The 19,288-nt window shown below is 40.3% G+C and overlaps 1 protein-coding gene across 2 annotated transcripts; it reads right to left on the bottom strand.

The window, feature by feature from the left end:
* Positions 1 to 957: 957 nt before the first annotated feature.
* abcb4 (ATP-binding cassette, sub-family B (MDR/TAP), member 4) lies at positions 958 to 17,426 on the bottom strand. Of its 2 annotated transcripts, XM_034127756.1 has the most exons (28): positions 17,169 to 17,426; positions 16,849 to 16,922; positions 16,633 to 16,702; positions 15,691 to 15,853; positions 15,543 to 15,588; positions 14,640 to 14,831; positions 13,929 to 14,100; positions 13,641 to 13,765; positions 12,967 to 13,138; positions 12,744 to 12,857; positions 11,225 to 11,335; positions 11,013 to 11,138; positions 9,848 to 10,051; positions 9,587 to 9,757; positions 9,093 to 9,254; positions 8,806 to 8,994; positions 7,647 to 7,793; positions 7,424 to 7,528; positions 6,689 to 6,766; positions 5,986 to 6,069; positions 5,677 to 5,880; positions 5,456 to 5,556; positions 5,196 to 5,336; positions 4,124 to 4,280; positions 3,818 to 4,015; positions 3,085 to 3,291; positions 2,362 to 2,508; positions 958 to 1,974 (listed from the first exon to the last, which is right to left on the bottom strand). In XM_034127756.1, exons 2-28 carry the CDS (start codon positions 16,911 to 16,913, stop codon positions 1,768 to 1,770), a joined length of 3,858 nt encoding a protein of 1,285 aa, XP_033983647.1. In that variant the 5' UTR covers positions 16,914 to 16,922; positions 17,169 to 17,426; the 3' UTR covers positions 958 to 1,767. The 2 variants fall into 2 exon arrangements, with proteins under 2 accessions (XP_033983647.1, XP_033983648.1); XM_034127757.1 differs by lacking the exon at positions 5,196 to 5,336.
* Positions 17,427 to 19,288: the final 1,862 nt, after the last annotated feature.

Raw genomic sequence — 19,288 nt, 5'->3', positions numbered from 1 at the left:
AAGCTGTTAGCTGCATTCACCCTATATACTGTAGGAAAGACGGCTAACACTACCAAGCTATGCAGGAAGTAACGTACCATTTAGCTAGCTTCCACTTTTTAATCAAACCATCAAATTTCAGTTTGACTTTTGGAAACTAAGAGTGGCCTTCAGATCTATTGATGTTGAAACGTTTTGGTTTGCTTATGGTTGCCTTACTTGCTTGGTCACTGCACCTCAAAAAGCCTACACACTATGCAGCTTTCCTTTATCTGTACGTCACGCTTGAGATTGCTAAATGTTAATACGAATGTATATTAGGATTGCTGCTGTAAAACGTGAATGAGCCCAAAAAACTGTGATTTCCATCCCCTCATTTCCTCTGCATTTAAAAACAAATCTGTCTGTGTTGACAAAGGTTTTGGAAATAGCAAAATGTGAATAAGATTGTACTTCATTTAAACATACAATGAACACTAGCTTAAAGGTAGGGTAGGTAAGTTTGAGAAACCGGCTCGAGATACACTTTTTGTTATATTCCATGGAATGCTCTTAACATCCCGATAACAATGAATATCTTAAGTGCTTTGACAAAAAATCCATAAAAATGTTCATCTGTGGAAGCCGTAATACTGTAAAAAGCACGACCAATCATTTTAGCCGGCCCGGCTAAAATAACTGGATGGCCTACCTGCCTGTCAGCCTTCCATCTGTGCACAAACTTATCTCGTGCCCTCATTGGTCATGTGCTCTGTAAGGAAGCGGCAGATTTTCTCCGGTTGTGTATTTTCAAATTCTAGCGATCTCGAGCCGGTTTCTCAAACTTACCTACCCTACCTTTTAATAATTAACATTTTTAATACTTTTGTTTTATTATTCAAAATGATAAATGTATTTGATCTTGGAAATGTTGCGTAGTTGTTTAGACAACTACAGTTGCGAACTGTAATCTGATGTTGAAGTAAGTGGATGATTCAATTACTGAATGAAAAAACTTTAATAGTTACATAAAGGCAAGTTTTACAAGAAGGTTAGTCCTTCCTTGCATTTGTAGAAACAATAGGATTCCTTGTGGTTGCAACCAAAGTGTGACAATAAAAAAATTAAACTCTGAACAGCCCTGTGTGTACAATATTTTTCTTTTTTTAGGCACTTATATTCAACTATTAACACAAAAGATACTCTCCATCATGACAATCAACATAGTAATTATAAAAAAAATCGCTCAAATACATATCCTGTAGAACATTTGTAAAGATGATCCCTGTGTCAGATGTATACTTAATGCCCTATCATGCATAATAAATCCAGTGTATCGCTATCTTTAATCTCTCTACATCAGTAGTATTTAACGCTTAACAGAAGATGGCACCAGAAATCAACAGCTAAGGCGTATTGGCAACAAGTAGGTCCACCTTTTATAAAGAAAGGAAAACAGGAGTCCATGTGTTCAAGGCACAAACTTGGGGGGAAAAAACAGCAGACATTTTGACTTGTGATAGTAGAAGAGCAGGTGTTACTAAAAATATTCAGTAAGCCAGCATGCACAATACAAGTATCTGTGATCTTATTAACATCTGCACATCTCCTACTGTCACATATCAAATGATATCTCCTGTGAAAAAGGCCCTTAGAAGTGACAGCTAATGAACACATACATACACATACAGGAGTTTGACTTGGCTTTTTGACTTGTCTGATGATCACATTCATTGCTCTACTAAAGCAGGACAGGGAAACATGAATATTTCCGGACACATCAGTGTTGTATTGCTCTCTTATGTCCTCTTATTTCCTCCCGTGTCCCATCTGTGTGGTGACCAGCATGAAGTAGAATCCCTTTTTGGCCAGCAGCTGTTGATGTGTCCCCTCTTCCACCACCACTCCTCCCTTGAAGACAGCGATGCGGTCTGCGTTTTGGATGGTGGACAGACGGTGGGCCACAATGATGCACGTCCTGCCCTTACTGGCCTCGTCTAACGCCTCCTGCACCACCTGGAAGAGCAGCATGATGACAGTGAGATCACATGGACTTATAGAAAAACATTTGGAGAAAGGCGTGGCTTGTTCCATCTTTCTCTATTGATTTTAATTATTAATACTTCCTGTGTCGTGGAGGGATAATGCACATTCAATTGTATGTAATTTTGAATAACTTAAGAGCTTAAGCTTAAGACTGTTGCTGTACAATTCCTGTATTGTTTGTGTCTGTTTTTTTTGTTACGTTTTGTTTGTGATGTGTTCTGTCATTTTGTGTATATGAAACGTTTCTTTGCTGCCCATCTCCCAGGCACAATCTACTGTATCTAAAAGGACCTTTCTGGTAAAACGCCAGTTCTCCCCATTTTCTTGCTCATTGGTCTTGGTGCTCGTAACACTTACCTTCTCACTCTCAGTGTCGAGTGCGGAGGTGGCCTCGTCCAGAAGCAGCACTTTGGGGTTGCGGAGGATAGCTCGGGCTATGGCTACACGCTGCTTCTGACCACCTGACAGCTGCGTTCCCTTATCACCGGCCTGAGTGTTGTACTTCTGCTCAACACAGAAAGAGAGAGGTGCATCGTTATACATGCTAAATAAAGACAAAAGCCAACAAACACCTCGCTGAAATATTTCCATTTTAAATACTTAAACATTATCTTACAGTAGAGTCATTTCCAAGAAAGAATAATTTAATTGATACCAAAACAACAGAGAGACAGTTGTGAGGCAATTATTTAAATTAAGATTAAAAGTGAAATATTTATCCATTATTTATTAATTTTGAGAAACTTTTATATGAGTTTATACATATTTCTCTGTTGATTTTGTTTAAATTGAATAAACATGGATGTAATGTAAATTCTGTGAGATTCACTACAAACAAATCCCATTAACTGACATTGTTCAGAAAGGGAGGAAGAAATCAGATGTATTGACAGACGGCATATCTCTAAACCTGGTCACATACAGTATACTATAGCCCAAACAAGTACCACTAGAGAAACAATTTCCCAAACGCCCAGTAGAGGGCCTTGAGAAGTTATAAAACTGCTCATACAAAAACGACATATCTTTAATTTCAGGCTTTGTCTGGACATATCTCCTCACTGAAACCTCAGCAGTTACCTGTGGCAGGCTATCGATGAAGCTGTGGATGTTGGCCGCTTTGGCAGCTTCCTCTATCTCCGCCTGCGATGCAATGCGGCTGTTGTCTCCATAGGCGATGTTTTCGGCTATCGTGCAGTCAAACAGCACGGGCTCCTGGGACACGATGCCTATCTGAGATCTCAACCAATGGATGTTCAGCTCTTGTGCATTTTTATTGTCCAGAAGCTGAAGGAGAAAAGTATTTTGCAGTCATTATTGTAAAAGGATTGATGGGGCTATAACATGCTGATTTCTTTTTGGTATCCAAGAAATCCTAAGATAATTTGGATCTATAGTTGCTGAATACTCCACTTTGGTCATCAAATAGTTGCTAAGTATGTCTGTGTGCCTTTTAGAATAAAAGTATATTTATTATCATCATACTCAGGTACAGAGAGGTTTTGCAAAGGGTTCTCTCAGTGTAGTAAAAAAATAGCTTTTCATTTTCAACGTCAACAAAAATGTGAATTTAGTTATAAAATTATACACATTCTCAGAGGACTGTCAGTATGAACGGGAATGAATCCCATCAAGATAAAATGAAATGGCTGGTGCAGTAAAGATAAAAACACACATGCTACACCAGCTTCAGACAGTTTTTATTTTCCTCTCATCATGTCAGTGCTGTAAAGTAGCCATAAACACACAAGTTGCAGTAGATAAAGGTGTTAACCCAGTTGCACAAAGTATGTACGTCTATTTGTCTTCTTACCACTCTCCCCTCTCTGGGGTCGTAGAACCTCTCCAGCAGCTGGATGGTGGTGCTCTTTCCACAGCCACTGCTCCCCACCAAGGCCAGAGTCTCTCCCTTCCTCACCTTCAGATTCAGCCCTTGCAGGATTTGCACATCAGGGCGTGACGGGTAGTTAAACATAACACTGTCAAATTGCACATTACCATCAAATGTGTCCTGGGGGTTTAAAGAGATGACACAAAAGAGAGATATGTTAGCATCTGTCTAAAGAGTGGTATTACAAGAGTGTTGTTTTTTTCGGTTTGGCTTTGTGTTAAAATGTACCGGTGACTCTCCCGCCTGGGATAGATTATCAATGGCGGGCTCTCTGCCCATCAGTGCCATGAGGTGGGCAGCTGAGATTTTGGCCTTAGCGTAGTTTGGAGCGAAGGAGTTGGCCTCTCCGAGAGCCATGGCTCCGTACAGAATAGCAGAAACCACACTAGGAGAGAAAATCCATGCACGTTAGTTTTATCATTCATATTTTCACAGTCACAGGACAAGCATTTTTAAAGTGCTTTACAAGCGCATATAGATATATTAAATATATCTAACGGAAGTTAAGAAATCATGACCCAATTCCACAGCAGTCATCCAATATGTATAAAGACATTTTCTCAAGCTTAAGATACATTTTCTCTTAGTTTTGTCCATTACTTTGGTTAATGAACATGAAACGACACAAAACTAATCATGACATTCCCATCAGCCTCAGCTGCACTTTGTGTTTAGTGCTTATTAGTTCATTTATCATGCTAACACGCTAAACTGAACATGATATACAGTACCTGCAAACACTAGCATGTTTTAGGTCAAAACAACGTTATGTTTAAGAAAAGCATCACACGGCTGATTGTGTGGCTGTAGATATTTTGTCTCATTTCCAGACTATCAACATTTTATAATAGATGTCTTGTGCATCATTATAAATTAATTGACTTACTTAACTCACTGCACAAGGTTGCATAACATGGTGTATGGGGTGAGGAGTTAATGTTTCTGTGTTTTATGGTTTTATGTTCAGAAGCTGAAGGTGCAATGACCTTTGGACTTCCTCTCTTTGTAACAGTCATGTTAGCATCCTAAACACGCATGTGACTGTTACATCACCAAAGGTACAGGTGTCTTGCGTGACAATGTCATCTGGATTACAAGCCAACCCACTCACAGCGGCCCCTCGCACACTACAGGCCGGGGTAATGATTAAAAGCCATATAAACATCTTCTCCGGCCAACAGGAATGCTTTGATCTGCTGTAACCTACAATTGCACGCCAACACAAGTAGTCTATATAAAACAACTAAACTTTATCTAATGATTAATAGAAAAGAAAAGGTCACTTGGTCTGTTTACTCACAGGAATACTCCCTGAATATCCATTCTGTTCTCCTCAACAAGCCAAGCTCCAAAGCGGAAACAGCCCGCGTAGGCAAAGTAGATCATGGCCTGGCTGAAGGAGAAGGTGAGACCGTGCACGTGGGCATTTCTCTGGGAGTTCCTGCACAGTGAATCAGAGAGATTACTCCTTTAATTTATCCAATTATATTAATAAACATTGAATTGTGTTCATATATCCATTGGGCATGTTGGATATTTGGTTTAATTAATCTAACACACCTGAATGGTATTTCTAAGTTTTCCTGATACAAAGACTCAAACTTTGGTTCTCTGTTAAGGGAGACAACAGTACGGATATTGTCAATGGCCTCTGTAGCAATCTGTAGAGACAAATCATAAAAACATGTTATGTACTCTAAAGAATATCAAAAGGCTAGTGATTTAACACAATGTGCTCAAGAGTCATTACAACTTGGAACTGTGACACACTGAATCTCTACCTTTCCAGACTTCTCCAGCTCCTTCTTGTCTTCAGTAGCGTGTCCAGTGAGCGCCTTCATCTCCACAGCGCCGGCCACTGCCATGAAGGGCACCACCGACAGGACGAGCAGCGTCAGCTCCCAGCCGTACACGAAGGAGATGATAATGCTGGTGCCCATGTTGGCGAGATTCTGGGCCAGCGTGGCCATACGCACTCCTGTAGCCTGAGCAGGTGGGAACAAAGCAGACGACAAGATCCCTGATTTTCTTGGACGATTCATTGTTCTAGTCTTTGTGAGTGTGTATGTGTGTTTGCTGTTGAGACTTACCCCTTGCACTTGGGCTGCGTCTGTGGCCAGTCTCGTAGTGAGCGCTCCAACACTGTTTTTGGGGTTGTCAAACCAGCCAAGGTCCTTTAAACAAATGTGTATTAAAAATAAATACTATACATTAACTCGTAATTAAAAAAGTTAAATAAACAACAGCAGTCAGAAATGTCTTACGTGCCACATTGTTTTAATTAGGCCTGGGATAATATGGAAGTATCACGATTGTGCTGGACAAACTTGTGGGTGACAATATTTTCCGCATAATCATCATAATATTCTTAAAACACTAAAGCATACTGGAATCAGTTTAGCATACATTTTGTAAATAAAACTTTAGTTTTTATCCCATCAAAGCTACGATATATCATTTTTAAGAAAACAACATTTTAAGTGAAACAAATATATTAAAAAACAATCAAAGGAAATCATAGTTTTTCCCCTATATAAATAAAAGATACATAATGTTAAGAAAGCAAAATGTTTGAGTCTGTCCTTTCCTAAAAACACAATCAACTTATTGAATTAAAACGATGTAGCTTTATACTTCTTGACTTGGTTATTGTTTATTAATAATTGAATTTGTGATGAAGCTCAGCCCAGAAAGAGATATAGCACAGGGGAGAGAAAGAGGTGAGACTCTGTTTTATTAATAATTAAGCACAGGTCTTTGTGCAGGTCTCAGATTTCTGTTATTTACACTCACCTGTCTCATCATGGCTTTGAAGGCCCCGAGTCTCAGTTTAAGAGTCAGGATCTCTCCAGATTTCCCAAAACAGAAGCCCTGTGAACGTTTACAGTCAGAAAACGTGAAAAACTGGACATGGGCAAAAACGTCTGTCACAGCACCTGCATGTGTTTATACTGCAACACTATCATCACGATAAAGCGCGTGTGTGTGTGTGTGTGTGTGTGTGTGTGTGTGTGTGTGTGTGTGTGTGTGTGTGTGTGTGTGTGTGTGTGTGTGTGTGTGTGTGTGTGTGTGTGTGTGTGTGTGTGTGTTACTGTAATCCTGTGTGGTAGCTATCAAGGTTTCTACATTTCCAACCAAGTACAATGGACACTCTTTGGATTTAGGCATATACTGTATAGTACAAGAACCAATTTGACATTTTGGGAACTTATTGGGAGCTTCATTCCAAGAGTTAGATGAGTAGGTAGACACCAATCTCATGTTTGTACAGATAATATACAGCCACAGCTACAAGGCAGACCTGTTGACAGACGTTATGCTGCTAAACTAAACAGCTGCTGTGTACAGTATACCATTACATTTATTGTACAGACATGAGAGAGGAATCTTCTCTTCTGACCCTCAGCAGGAAATCATATAAGTGCTTCAAGTGTCAAACTATTTCTTTGAGGGCAATGAACGCACCTTAAATGAACATGCGTGTGAGTGTGTGTGAACATGCATAACAAGTAACATGTAATGTAATACCTGGAAAAACATGGCGACAAAGGACACCGCTCCAATAAGAACAAACATCAGAGAAAAGTACGAAGCTCTTGTCCTGATGACGGCTGGATCTGGATGTGCAAACACCTGAGAAGAGGAAAAACAGTTTGTCTGTGGGCTTCTTCAACATCTGACAAATGCTGCAATTGAACATAAATAACCACCAAATAGCTTTTGTGGTGCTCAGATATTAAGAGTAACATACAGTGATGATGTTGGAGAAGATGATGGCGAACAGTGGCTGCATGACGCCGTTGATGATGGCACAGATCGTCCCCACCAAAATGTAAGGCCACTCAGGAATGTTGAGACGCATTATTTTGAAGAACGACACAGGGGGAATATTTTCATCCTGCAGGAAGAGGGAGAAAGAGCTTAGTCACATCTCGTTCACATGCATTTCCCTGGACTGTGGTAAATAACTACATGTATTACGCAACTGCTAGAATGTGGGGAAAGATGGAGGGAAAGACTGTTTAGGCATTAGAGGAGAAAGAACATTGTATATTTGTATCTTAGGGTTATTGTGTACATAGTTCATAAGCAGGGTGAAGGCAGAAAGAGCTGAGTCACATCTCGTTCACACGCATTTCCCCTCTTTTTTCCAGGACTGTGGTAAATAACTACATTTATTACACAACTGCTAGAATGTGGGGAAATATGGAGGGAAAGATTGTTTAGGTAACAGAGGAGGAGGTGTAAATCTTACATTAGGGTTATTGTGTACATAGTTCATAGGCAGGGAAAGGCAGAAGGGACAAAAGAAACATGAAGCCATAGTAACATGGGTCACTATCTGACTTAACAGATAATACTTAAAAGGAAACGCCGAATAGCAATCCTGGACTTCCTTGATATATTTTTGCTACAGTTAATAATATCTCTGTATTTTCTGTTTCAGAAATATAAGGTAAGCCCTGAGAGGAGTAAGAACAACACATTCTGTTGATCCAAATTTGTTATGTTTTTCTGATTTTTCTGACAAAATGTGAAGAAGGGGACCTATGCAGAATGGTCTCTGTGAATATGAGATACCCTTGGATAAAGTTCTATCCAACAGAGACCCCTTTATACTTCCTCAGAAAACAAGTCATATTTGTAATAGATTTGGGAGGATTTACAGAAATGATTAAATAAATCCTCAGCATATATCAAGATCATGTGCTCCCACCTTCCTCTTTTTCATCATAGCCATTCAAACCACACAAAGCAATGGCTAGAGTTTGATAGCTTGACAGTTGTAATGGAAAAGAGGAGAGCCCTGATCCGACCTTTGTCCAAATGTCAGCTAAAGTATTGAATAACCTGCACAGACCATGTTGACCCATCCACCCAAAGCCCAGAGATGTGGCAGCACAGCTCACCTCCTCCAATTTCTCCTCATCTAACTTTTCTTTCTCCTCTTTGTCTGCCTCTGAGACAGCGAAGGAGGAGCCTCTTGTGGTCTTCCTATTTTTCAGAGAGGAGCGAGAGTTGGTATGGACTAACGGGCTCTTCTCCTCAGCAGACGGCTCACACTCTGCCTCATCCATCTCCTCCTCTTTCTGGAAAGTCTGCAACAGAAAGAGAGAGAGAGAGGAAAACAATATGGCTGACCATTCTGAAAGTTTCCCTTGAACTCAAACCCAAATAAATAGTTTGTGTGTTTTACCTGCATGGTGACCAGTTTGTGGTAGACTCCCTTTTCTTCCATCAGTTTGCTGTGACTCCCCAACTCTACAACTTCACCTTTCTGGAAGCCAGCGATGACGTCAGCGTTTCTGATGGTTGACAGGCGGTGGGCAACAACGATGGTGGTACGACCGAGTCGGACCTGCACACAAAAAGCCATGAGTCCCAGTTTTTATGTCTTTGCTTAGATTAACAAAAAGGAGCAAAAATTGTACGTACAATTTTATAAACATTCTAACATGTTTGTAGTTGCTAGACCTTAATATTAGTAACAATGTCTATGGACTGTGGCTCTATGCAGGTGCATTGCGAACCGATGACAGAACAACAATGCCAATAAAGCCACACCAAATATGTTTCTAAAGGAAGTAGTAAACCACATTAATCTAGGATTTTAACTACCTTTCTTTATGTCAGTATCAAAGTGCAAAGCTGTGTTCTGGATGAGGTAGAACAGGATTTGTGTATTTGCACCTTGTCGAGTGCAGATTGCACAATGGTCTCACTCTCAGCATCAAGCGCAGATGTGGCTTCGTCCAACAGAAGGATTTTGGGGTTGCGGACTAGAGCTCGAGCAATTGCGATCCTCTGCTTCTGTCCGCCACTCATTTGAGTTCCTCGGTCTCCGACCATCGTCTCAAACGTCTGCTCAACAATAAGAGTTTCAATATTAGCAAGTGGTTGAAGGAGATCTTGATAAACACACAGAACAGGGAGTCATTAACACAGTCATACGTCAGGAAGGCTCATAATGAAGTCGTATGCATTGGCCTCCTTGGCAGCTTGTTCGATCTCCTGTTTGGTCACGTCAAGTCGGCCGTATCTGATGTTCTCCACGATGGTGGTGGCGAAGAGAACAGGCTCCTGACTCACCACGCCGATCATCTCTCTCAAGTAGCGGATGTTAAGAGAACGGATGTCGTGCCCGTCAATAGTCACCTGAAAAACAGGATTCAAACACACATATAACAGTCATATTTATCTGAAACAGCATCTCGTCATTGTTTAAAAAATAGTCGACACTTTTGGGGACTTATTTCATTTAGCGCTAAGAGCTGCGAATATTTGATACCGTGGCCAATCTCATCAATCAACACTTTTTACAAAAACTTTTTTAGACTCTCAAAGTGGATTTATTAGAATAGCTGCCTGGGAAGCAGGAAACAACTACTACAGTATGTACCTGCAGTGACACATGATTCAAAGTATATGGGCAGAAACACTAAAAACTCTACCCAGATTTTTTTGTTCATGTCACACCTGATCTAATGAAATCACAAAATGTTATGAGAGTTCATGCTAAAAAGATTTAGTAGTATTTTAAGTCCTGGAATATAGCAGAGCGAATATGCTAACAAATACTAAATGAATCCAATTTAAAGTGGACCTATCATGTTATATTTGAATAATATAGTGTAGGACCATACCTATATAAGGCATATTTATACTTTTTTTTTTTCAAAATACCAAACAGATCATGCATTTTAGCCATGCCTCATTTTGCTCAATTTGACATTTTTTAGATCTGTTTTAGCAAGGGCTGATTCTGTGAGAACAGCACCATCTACTGGCCTGGCATATGTACTATAGCGTCTCCAGCGCTTTCGAACGGCAATGGCCGTGGCTGTCTCCTCCTGATTGGTGGAGTTGGCCCAATAGCCGTAGCGCCACTGTCCTGACGTCAGGACAGTGTTCAAATCTGGATCAGTTTTTATCAGATCCGTTGCAGCCCCTTTTTTAGAGATTTGGGTATGGAGGAAAATAGAGAGGGTTGTGTTTTCTGACACTTGGTGAGTTCCCTGGAACACCGGGGACACATATTCATGTATAAAAGACGTACAAAAGTGCATTTTGCATGATAGGTCCCCTTTAAATGAAGTGTTTTGTAAACGTCACTCACAGATCCTTCCTGAGGATCGTAGAACCTCTGCAGCAGCTGGATCATTGTGCTCTTCCCACAGCCGCTGCTCCCTACCAAGGCAATGGTCTGTCCACTCTTCACACTCAGAGACAAGTCGTTTAAAACCTACAAAAGTAAACAACGTAATTTACGAGATAAAGTTTGAATAATGTGTTTAAGAGTTCAATAAACAGTGTCTATGGTGAACGTACTTGGATGTCTGGTCTTGAGGGGTAGCTGAAGCGGATGTTCTTGAACTCAATGTTTCCTTTGATGGAGTCAGGCTTGAAGCCGGCCTCTGAATAACTGTCGATGGCCGGTTTCTGTTGAGACAAAAGTTAACTTTAATTTCACTCCTAAAAAACTCAGCTCTCTGTTCCTGTTTGTAGTTCGGCCACAGTTGGATAAATAACCTGATCCTTCTCAAAACATCAATAAGACAAAGGCAGGAAGGCTGTCCCACAGTAGGGTGAGCTCTTTGCGTTTTTTCCGCTTCTCTAGGTAGGTTAAACACACACGTTCACACACACAAACACACACTGCTGTTCCACCTCAATGGTTTAGCTCTGTTTGGACTGAGAATGTGAGACTGTTTTATGTCCCTCTTGGAGGCCTCATCTTTCTGTGTTTAAGATTAGACAGAAAAGGGTATCCATACTGCTTATTTTAGATCAGATGTCACGAAGCAAGAGTCCTTGACTTGGAATGGATACTCTTCTTAAATTCTGAGTTTGAAACGAAAAGGCCCTGAGAGGAGATTTTATACTTTTTGAGTTTTGCTTTAGGCTGTGTGATTATTGCTCATGCTTAAACAGATGTTGTCCGTGCTTATAAACTAATCTGAGTGGGTAGTCACTGTGAAAGAAAAACAGACGCACTGTAAACTATAAACATGCACGGCCCAGAATAACTAGAGACCAGACTGCGGAAGTGGTTCAATTGTGTTTCTTAGACCATTTTAAATTCCACAGATGGTAGTCAAAGACATATTAGATAAGATAAGATAAGATAAGATAAGATAAGATACGATTCAATAACATAAGCTCAGATATGACACGATATAATGAGATAAGATACAATACGATAATCTAAGATACGATACGATATAATGAGATAAGATTCGATAGAATACGATAAGCTAAGATATGTTACGATATAATGAGATAAAATTCGATACAATACGATAAGCTAAGATATGTTACGATATAATGAGATAAGATATAAGCTAAAATAAAATACGATATAATTAGATAAAATAAAATACGATATAATTAGATAAGATAAGATAAAATAAAATACAATATAATTTGTTGCGCTGAGATACAATGCACTAAGTTAAAATAAGATAACATTTTATATGAAATGATGGGATACGATACCAGAAGATATGGTAAACATACCATTACAAGGAATCTGCTGCACATGTGTATTAAGGGTGCAATGTTTGTAAAAACTGATACTGTATTGTATCTCAAGGTACATGCACAGTAACTTCACAGAGCCACAGCGGTGTAGTATCAACCAAATGACCTGACAGCAGGTGCTCCAATTAGAGCAAAATCCAACATTTCTGTCTCCAGGTTGTCGGCTGCATCAAAGTGGCTCCCCAGAGTGCCAGAGTACAGCGGTGCATGTTCAGTAATACAAACTGACAACTGTCCAGCAGCAAAAATGTCTAAAAAAACCATCATGTGAAAGGTGTGCTTTGGGTAAGAATGTTGCATTCCTTACATGATCAATAATGCTGTACACTTTATATGCAGCTCCCCGGGCGCTGGCGAAAGTCTGGATGTTGGGAGAGGTCTGTCCCACAGCGAACGCTCCAATCAGCACGGTGAAGAACACCTTAAGAGACACACATCAGTGTTAGCTCAGCAACCTCTCTTATTTAGAGTCTCCCTTTTGTTTTAAGAGAAACTATTAATAGGATCTCTTTCTAAATGTGTCTACTCACGGTGAGTACGGATCCAATGGTGTACTCTTTACTCAGGACGAGCGTACTTCCGTACCAGAAGGCCAGAGCGTAGGACAGGTAGATCAACAGGAAGGTGAGGCCCATGGAAAAGTTAGCAGATGTCGCCTTCTTTATTCCCATATTCTTTGCATCCTCCAAGTTCTTATTGTATCTGTGGTTCAAAACAATCAAAAACAGGAGCACAAGCACATGTCAGTGGAGAGCATAGTTAGATATATAAATTAGATTGCAATGACAACAGGCCCTTTGGCATCATTAAATGTCACATCAGTAGAAACACTAATCACATTGTATGGGGGTTTTATGGGTTATATCCAGTTACAGCCTTTGCAGGGGCTATTTCTCTGACTTAGAACAGTTTACGTGCCAAGATTTATTCTCCCTACACAGAAGTAATGCTTTGTTGAATAGAAAATAACCACGTTAAGTCTGATTTTTTCCCCAATGAGATCAGTATGAATGTCAAAATCTAGTTTGCATTTAACTGTGGATGTGGATGTTCCTGCAGTGAAATTCAGCTCAGATAGGTGACTGAAAACACCTAGAAACGTCTGATGTTATATTATACCCTACCCACGGTACTCAGGGTTATATATTTACAATCACTGCTATTCAGTATTATCTTATTTCGCTTTTGATCATATTGTACACACCTCTTGATTTCTCTGTCCTGACCATTGAAGGCAAACACTGTCCTGATAGCAGAGAGCACCTCTTCTGCCACAGCTCCAGCTTTGGCATATGCAGTCTGCTCTTTAGTAGTGAAAGTCGCCAGCACCTAATAAGACAAGGAGAAAGACACAATGTTATTAAGAATACCTGCAGGGGGCTGAGTCCTGTGAACAACAAATGGATAGCAAGAGAATGGCACACAGATAGATTAAGAGCATGTGAACTTTAAAAGGGAAGAAGAAGAAGAAGTAGAAAAAGAAGAGATTTACCTTGGAGAAGATTCCAGCTGCAATGGCCAGCGCAGGGCTAACAGCCAGGATGACGAGGGTGAGCTTCCAGCCTTTGATGAAGCCGATGACAAACGCTGTGACGAAGGTGGTAAAGGCCTGGAGAAGCCTCCCAGCTTTGTCGCCAATTCCTTCTTGGATCTTATAGACATCACTGCGCATGCACATGAAAAAAGGAATGCGGCATGTAATGTTGTAACGTGAAAACCGTGTAACTTGAATAATCCTGATTTGAATGTTTTAACTCAGATGAAGGATTATATTCTACAATAATAAAAGATATGCTGGAAATATGTTTTTCTATGTCAGAGATGATAACCACTTTACAGAAGAACTGAAATAAATAATTGATAAGTCGATCAACAGAAAATTATCCAGCAAAAACTTAAAATGTACAAGAAAGCTGTTCTCGAAATCTGGATAAAAGTACTTTCTATTTATTTATTATCTTTTAATTTTCCTCCTTTAGGAGAAAAGTGCTTTTAAAATGTTGTTGCTATCAAGGGGTCAAAATTTAAACAGAGGCTTTGGGAAATTGTGGTGGGTATTTTTCACTTGCATTAACCAAATAATCAATCATTTATTTGAAAAAAGTATCGGTTAATTTAAAAAAAAAGGTTTGTTGCTGAGCCCTGCTTTATTTGAATACGGTTGTATGAGAAAATGTGTGTGTGTGACTTGTCCGTTACCCACTCTGTGAGACGCGTGTTGAGCTCTCCTGTTTCAGTGACATCGTACCAGCCGATGTCCTGCTGCATGATGTGGTGGAAAAACAGCTTGCGGATGCGTGTGGCCTGCCGTCCAGCGGCCAGCGTCCAGAAGGCCACCTGCCCGTAGGCAACCAGCAGCACGACGAATCCCAGGATGGAGTAGCTGATGGCAAAGCTGGAAAGAGAGCAGTATTTTGACTTATATGACTTTAAATGGGACATTTAACGTTCCTACACAGTTGGGTATTTTGAGTGCCTAAAAACCCACAAACTGTCAAAAAAGAAAAGAAAGTCAAATATGGGATTTAACCAGCCATGCAGATTTGGCTCCACTATGTATCATGCAGGCTTATTAGAATATACCGCTTTCATCTGAGTATATCCACCCAAGGTTTGAAAACAACCTGTGCAAAGGTGCGACACATTTTCCTCACAATCTGTACACTGGGCTTTTTTGATGGGGGTTTAAAGAGACTGCCACAAAAAGGAGCGTTTTCAGATAGAGGTTGAATACATGTATATTCAGACATATAGTAGGAGAAGAAAAAAACATATAACATTTTGTTATATGTCAACATATAACATTTTAATAAAACGAAAAATAATTATGAACCTGAAAATGAGAGTAGAATCTGCCCATTTTAATAATTGGCTAGATTTGAACAAGACGGTAAATAAGTTAACTTATAAATTTAAACATGGGAATACAAACAAAAAGTTGATGCAATTTATTGAATATATTTTTTATAGAGAAACCACTGCAATTTCCTCGACCTCCACCTAAACTTTATACAAATATAAAAACCATTAACAACAATAAATTCAACATTTTGGAGATATTTTCACCCAACAGCCAGCTCTGTTTATGCTTTATATAAAGTCTTACCTCTTCATTTCTGCTTGTAAGGTGCTGTTTCTTGGTGCTGTGGCATCTGAAGACACAAGGTAAGAAAATACATTGTTATGATGTGTTATTGACAACCTAATTACCTATTTCAGGTAATTATGACTCCTATGTCTAACTGAAAACTCACTGGGGATGCTGCTGTTGTATTGGCTCATCGCAGAGTCATTTATAAAGCTGTCTGTCATGTCCCCGAACACAATACACATGAGAGGAAGAATGACACCGTGAACCATAGCACAGAGCGTCCCAGTCAGGATCAACAGAATGTCCACGCCGCTTGCAAACCTAAACTACACTCACATAAAAGACAGAGTGTGGAAACACCAAAGCAGATGTCAGTCAGTATATGATTGTATCTTGTGAATTCTACTGGTAACTTGCTTGATATTTTAATAACAAATGTGATCAATGCAATCAGAACAAGGGAAATACTTTAAACTCTATGCAGCTATTATATTCTCACAGCAGGGGACACCGGGAGTCAAACCCGAACAACATGAGGATGTGCTACACTCCCATCCTCTCTCCCCGCCTCCTCCTCTTTTCACACACACACACACACACACACACACACACACACACACACACACACACACACACACACACACACACACACACACACACACACACACACACACACACACACACACACACACACACACACACACACACACACACACACACACACACACACACACACACACACACACACACACACACACACACACACACACACACACACACACACACACACACACACACACACACACACACACACACACACACACACACACACACACACATCTCTAGGTGTACTTGCAACATCATCCCACTTACAGCCCATTATCGGTCTTTACCCATTAATCTCAGAATCTCAGAAACATACAAAAATCAATACATATTTTTCAGTTGTTTTTGCATCTAAAGCAATATAACAACAGTAGAAATGGCTTTCATTGGCTTGGTTTACACATTAATTATCAAATGATTTTGATTTTATCAGTTTAAAATGTAGGCACATTGCATAAACAGCTGGTTATGAGAAGGAGAGATTACAGTCTGAACTCACCACACCAATGGCGCCAACCATGGGCAATTTTGGTTCTTTCTCTTTCTTCTTTCCTTTCTTCTTGCTTTTACTGGAGGATTCAAAAAGCATGATGCCTGAATATAAAGTTTATATTTCCTCTATATAACAATTGAGACACCTGTTGATATATGTTTTTAAACCATCACTCTAGGAATCTACTGAACTTGGCTTTGAGAAATAATGATTGAAATATACCTTAAATCCCCATTTTGTTGGTGTTTGGGTGCGTCCATCATTTCCGCGTCGTCCTTCTTATCCATGGCTGGGTCCTGTGAGAAGATTTTACGTCCCAATCACAACAATTTATATTATAACCCTCTATGATACAAGAGCACCCTCAGGATCCAAAGCTCAGTCTGCTGTCCATTGTAAACTGTGTCATCACATGTTATTATAGGCTACTAAAGTATTATATTCTAGGATTATGAAAAGAACAGTAGGTATATAAAAGTAGAGTTTAATGGAGATAGATTGAAGCAGGCGCTGATGAAACTTCATTACAGACGCTGACATACCGTTTCTCTCGCAACCCCTCTCAGTCCGCCGGTCTATTTTTGACAGAGGTGGTGATCACAAGCGCGCCTGTCCAACGCTTCCTCCTCCTCCTCCTCTCTCTCTCTCTCTCTCCCCTCCTCACGTGTTTTTATTGTAGGGTACTCTATCCCGGGACGAAAGAGCTTCAGATAAATAAAGTGCAGCTTTGACCTGCCCGTGTTTCTCAGTGCTGCTGGCTGTCAGTGACTCTCCCGGTCATCTGGTCTGAGCTTCATAGCAAATAATCGATCAAAGTCTGCAGGGGCGGGGCTTAAGGGCGCAGAAGTCTGTATGTGTCACGTTAATTTAAGACTGTCACCGTTTTGGGAAAGACGTTTAGGATTGCATGTCGAAATGCAGACGGAGTGTCAATAAACTGGCACACAGGGCAGGGCCATGCGCAGACATATTGAGGGGCTGTTGCCCGCTGTTGCGCTATCCTGAAGAAAGCCACGCCTCCCACCCACATCAATTTTTTTTCCATGGAGAAACACAATTATGCTAATATTGTGCTTGCGTTACTTTAAAGTGAACATTCCACACAGACAACCTTATTCACGTTTTATTATATATGAAAAAGTATATTCTAATTTTTTTTCTATGTTTTCAGTTTTCCTTAGCAAATAGGATATATGCTGTGTGGTGTTGTGTACTTACAATATATAAAGTGTGCACAATATAAATATAAATAATACTACTACCTGGATCGTGAGTTATATCATAAGACCCCAGCAAACTTGGGGTTTAACTTATCGGTTATATAAGTGAATCGTTGCTTCACATTGTTTACAATTTAGATAGTTTGAAATGATGACTTAAAGGTCCCCTATTATACTGTTTTTTATGGCAAGCCGATTTAGCTTTTATTCATTTCTGGAGGATATCAAAAAATCAATTCTTACTAGTAAGAATGCAAATTCTTGATATCAAAAATTCAATTCTTACTAGTAATAATGTTTATTTCTGATATTAAAAATTGAATTTTAACGAGTTGGAATGCAAATTCTTGATATCAGAAATTCAATTGTAACTAGTGAGATTTGCATCGTTTTTCTCCTTCATTTCAATGGGAGTTGGAATTTGAACTAGTTCAAATGCCAATTTCTGATATCAGTAATTCAATTGTTGATATCAGAAATACAATTTGAACTAGTTCAAATTGTATTTCTGATATCAACAATTGGCATTTCGACTAGTTGCAATTGAATTCTTGATATCAGAAATAAACATTATTACTAATAAGAATTGCATTTTTGATATCAAGAACTTGCATTCTTACTGGTAAGAGATATTTTTTGATATCCTCCAGAAATGAATAAAAGCTAAATCGGCTTGCTCGCTACAACTCAGCTCTATCCCTCAGCCTTGACTCTCTAGCCCCCCTCAAAACCCGGACTGTCCCCTTCACCCGTTCGGCCCCTTGGTTCACCACTGAACTCCGCGCCCTGAAGGCTTCTGGTCATCGGCTAGAGAGACTCAAAACAAGAACTGGCCTCACCGTCCACCGCAAAGCATACCAGGACCATGTAAAGGCCTACAAAGAAGCCCTCTCCCTGGCTAGGTCTTCGTACTACTCCACTCTCATTGGCATCCAACAATCCCAACCGAGAATGCTGTTCTCAACCATAAACCGTCTTCTCCGCCCCCTGGACCCACCGCATCCTCCAGGTGCTCTCGATCTCTGCTCGAAGTTTCTGGATTTCTTCCAGGCCAAAGTTGATTCCATCCACCAGCAGCTTCTGGTGCCCCCCCCCCCCCCCCTACTCCAACCACACCCCAGCTGCAAGGTATTAATCGTCCACCTAGGTGCTGCCTCTCCACCTTCTCCCCAGTGGATGTCATCCAAATTGCCAAGCTGGTCACTAAGGCCAAGACATCGACCTGCTCTCTCGACCCCATGCCCACAGCCTTGGTCAAGGCAGCTCTATCCACCATCTGCCCCATCATTGTTGACAATAGCCGCGTTCACACCAAGTACTTTCCTGTACTTAGTTCCGGCACTAAGAGCCCCGGCGCTTTTAACCCCAGGGCACTTAGTACAGATCGCGTTCACACCGGAGTACTTTTCCCTGAGGGAAGATTACGCAAATGAGCCGCTGAC

The sequence above is a fragment of the Trematomus bernacchii genome, unplaced genomic scaffold, assembly GCF_902827165.1.
Source record: "Trematomus bernacchii unplaced genomic scaffold, fTreBer1.1, whole genome shotgun sequence".
Taxonomy (NCBI): Eukaryota; Metazoa; Chordata; class Actinopteri; order Perciformes; family Nototheniidae; genus Trematomus; species Trematomus bernacchii.
The sequence above is the reverse complement of the archived record's forward strand: the minus strand, read 5'-3'. Positions and strand labels throughout refer to the sequence as shown.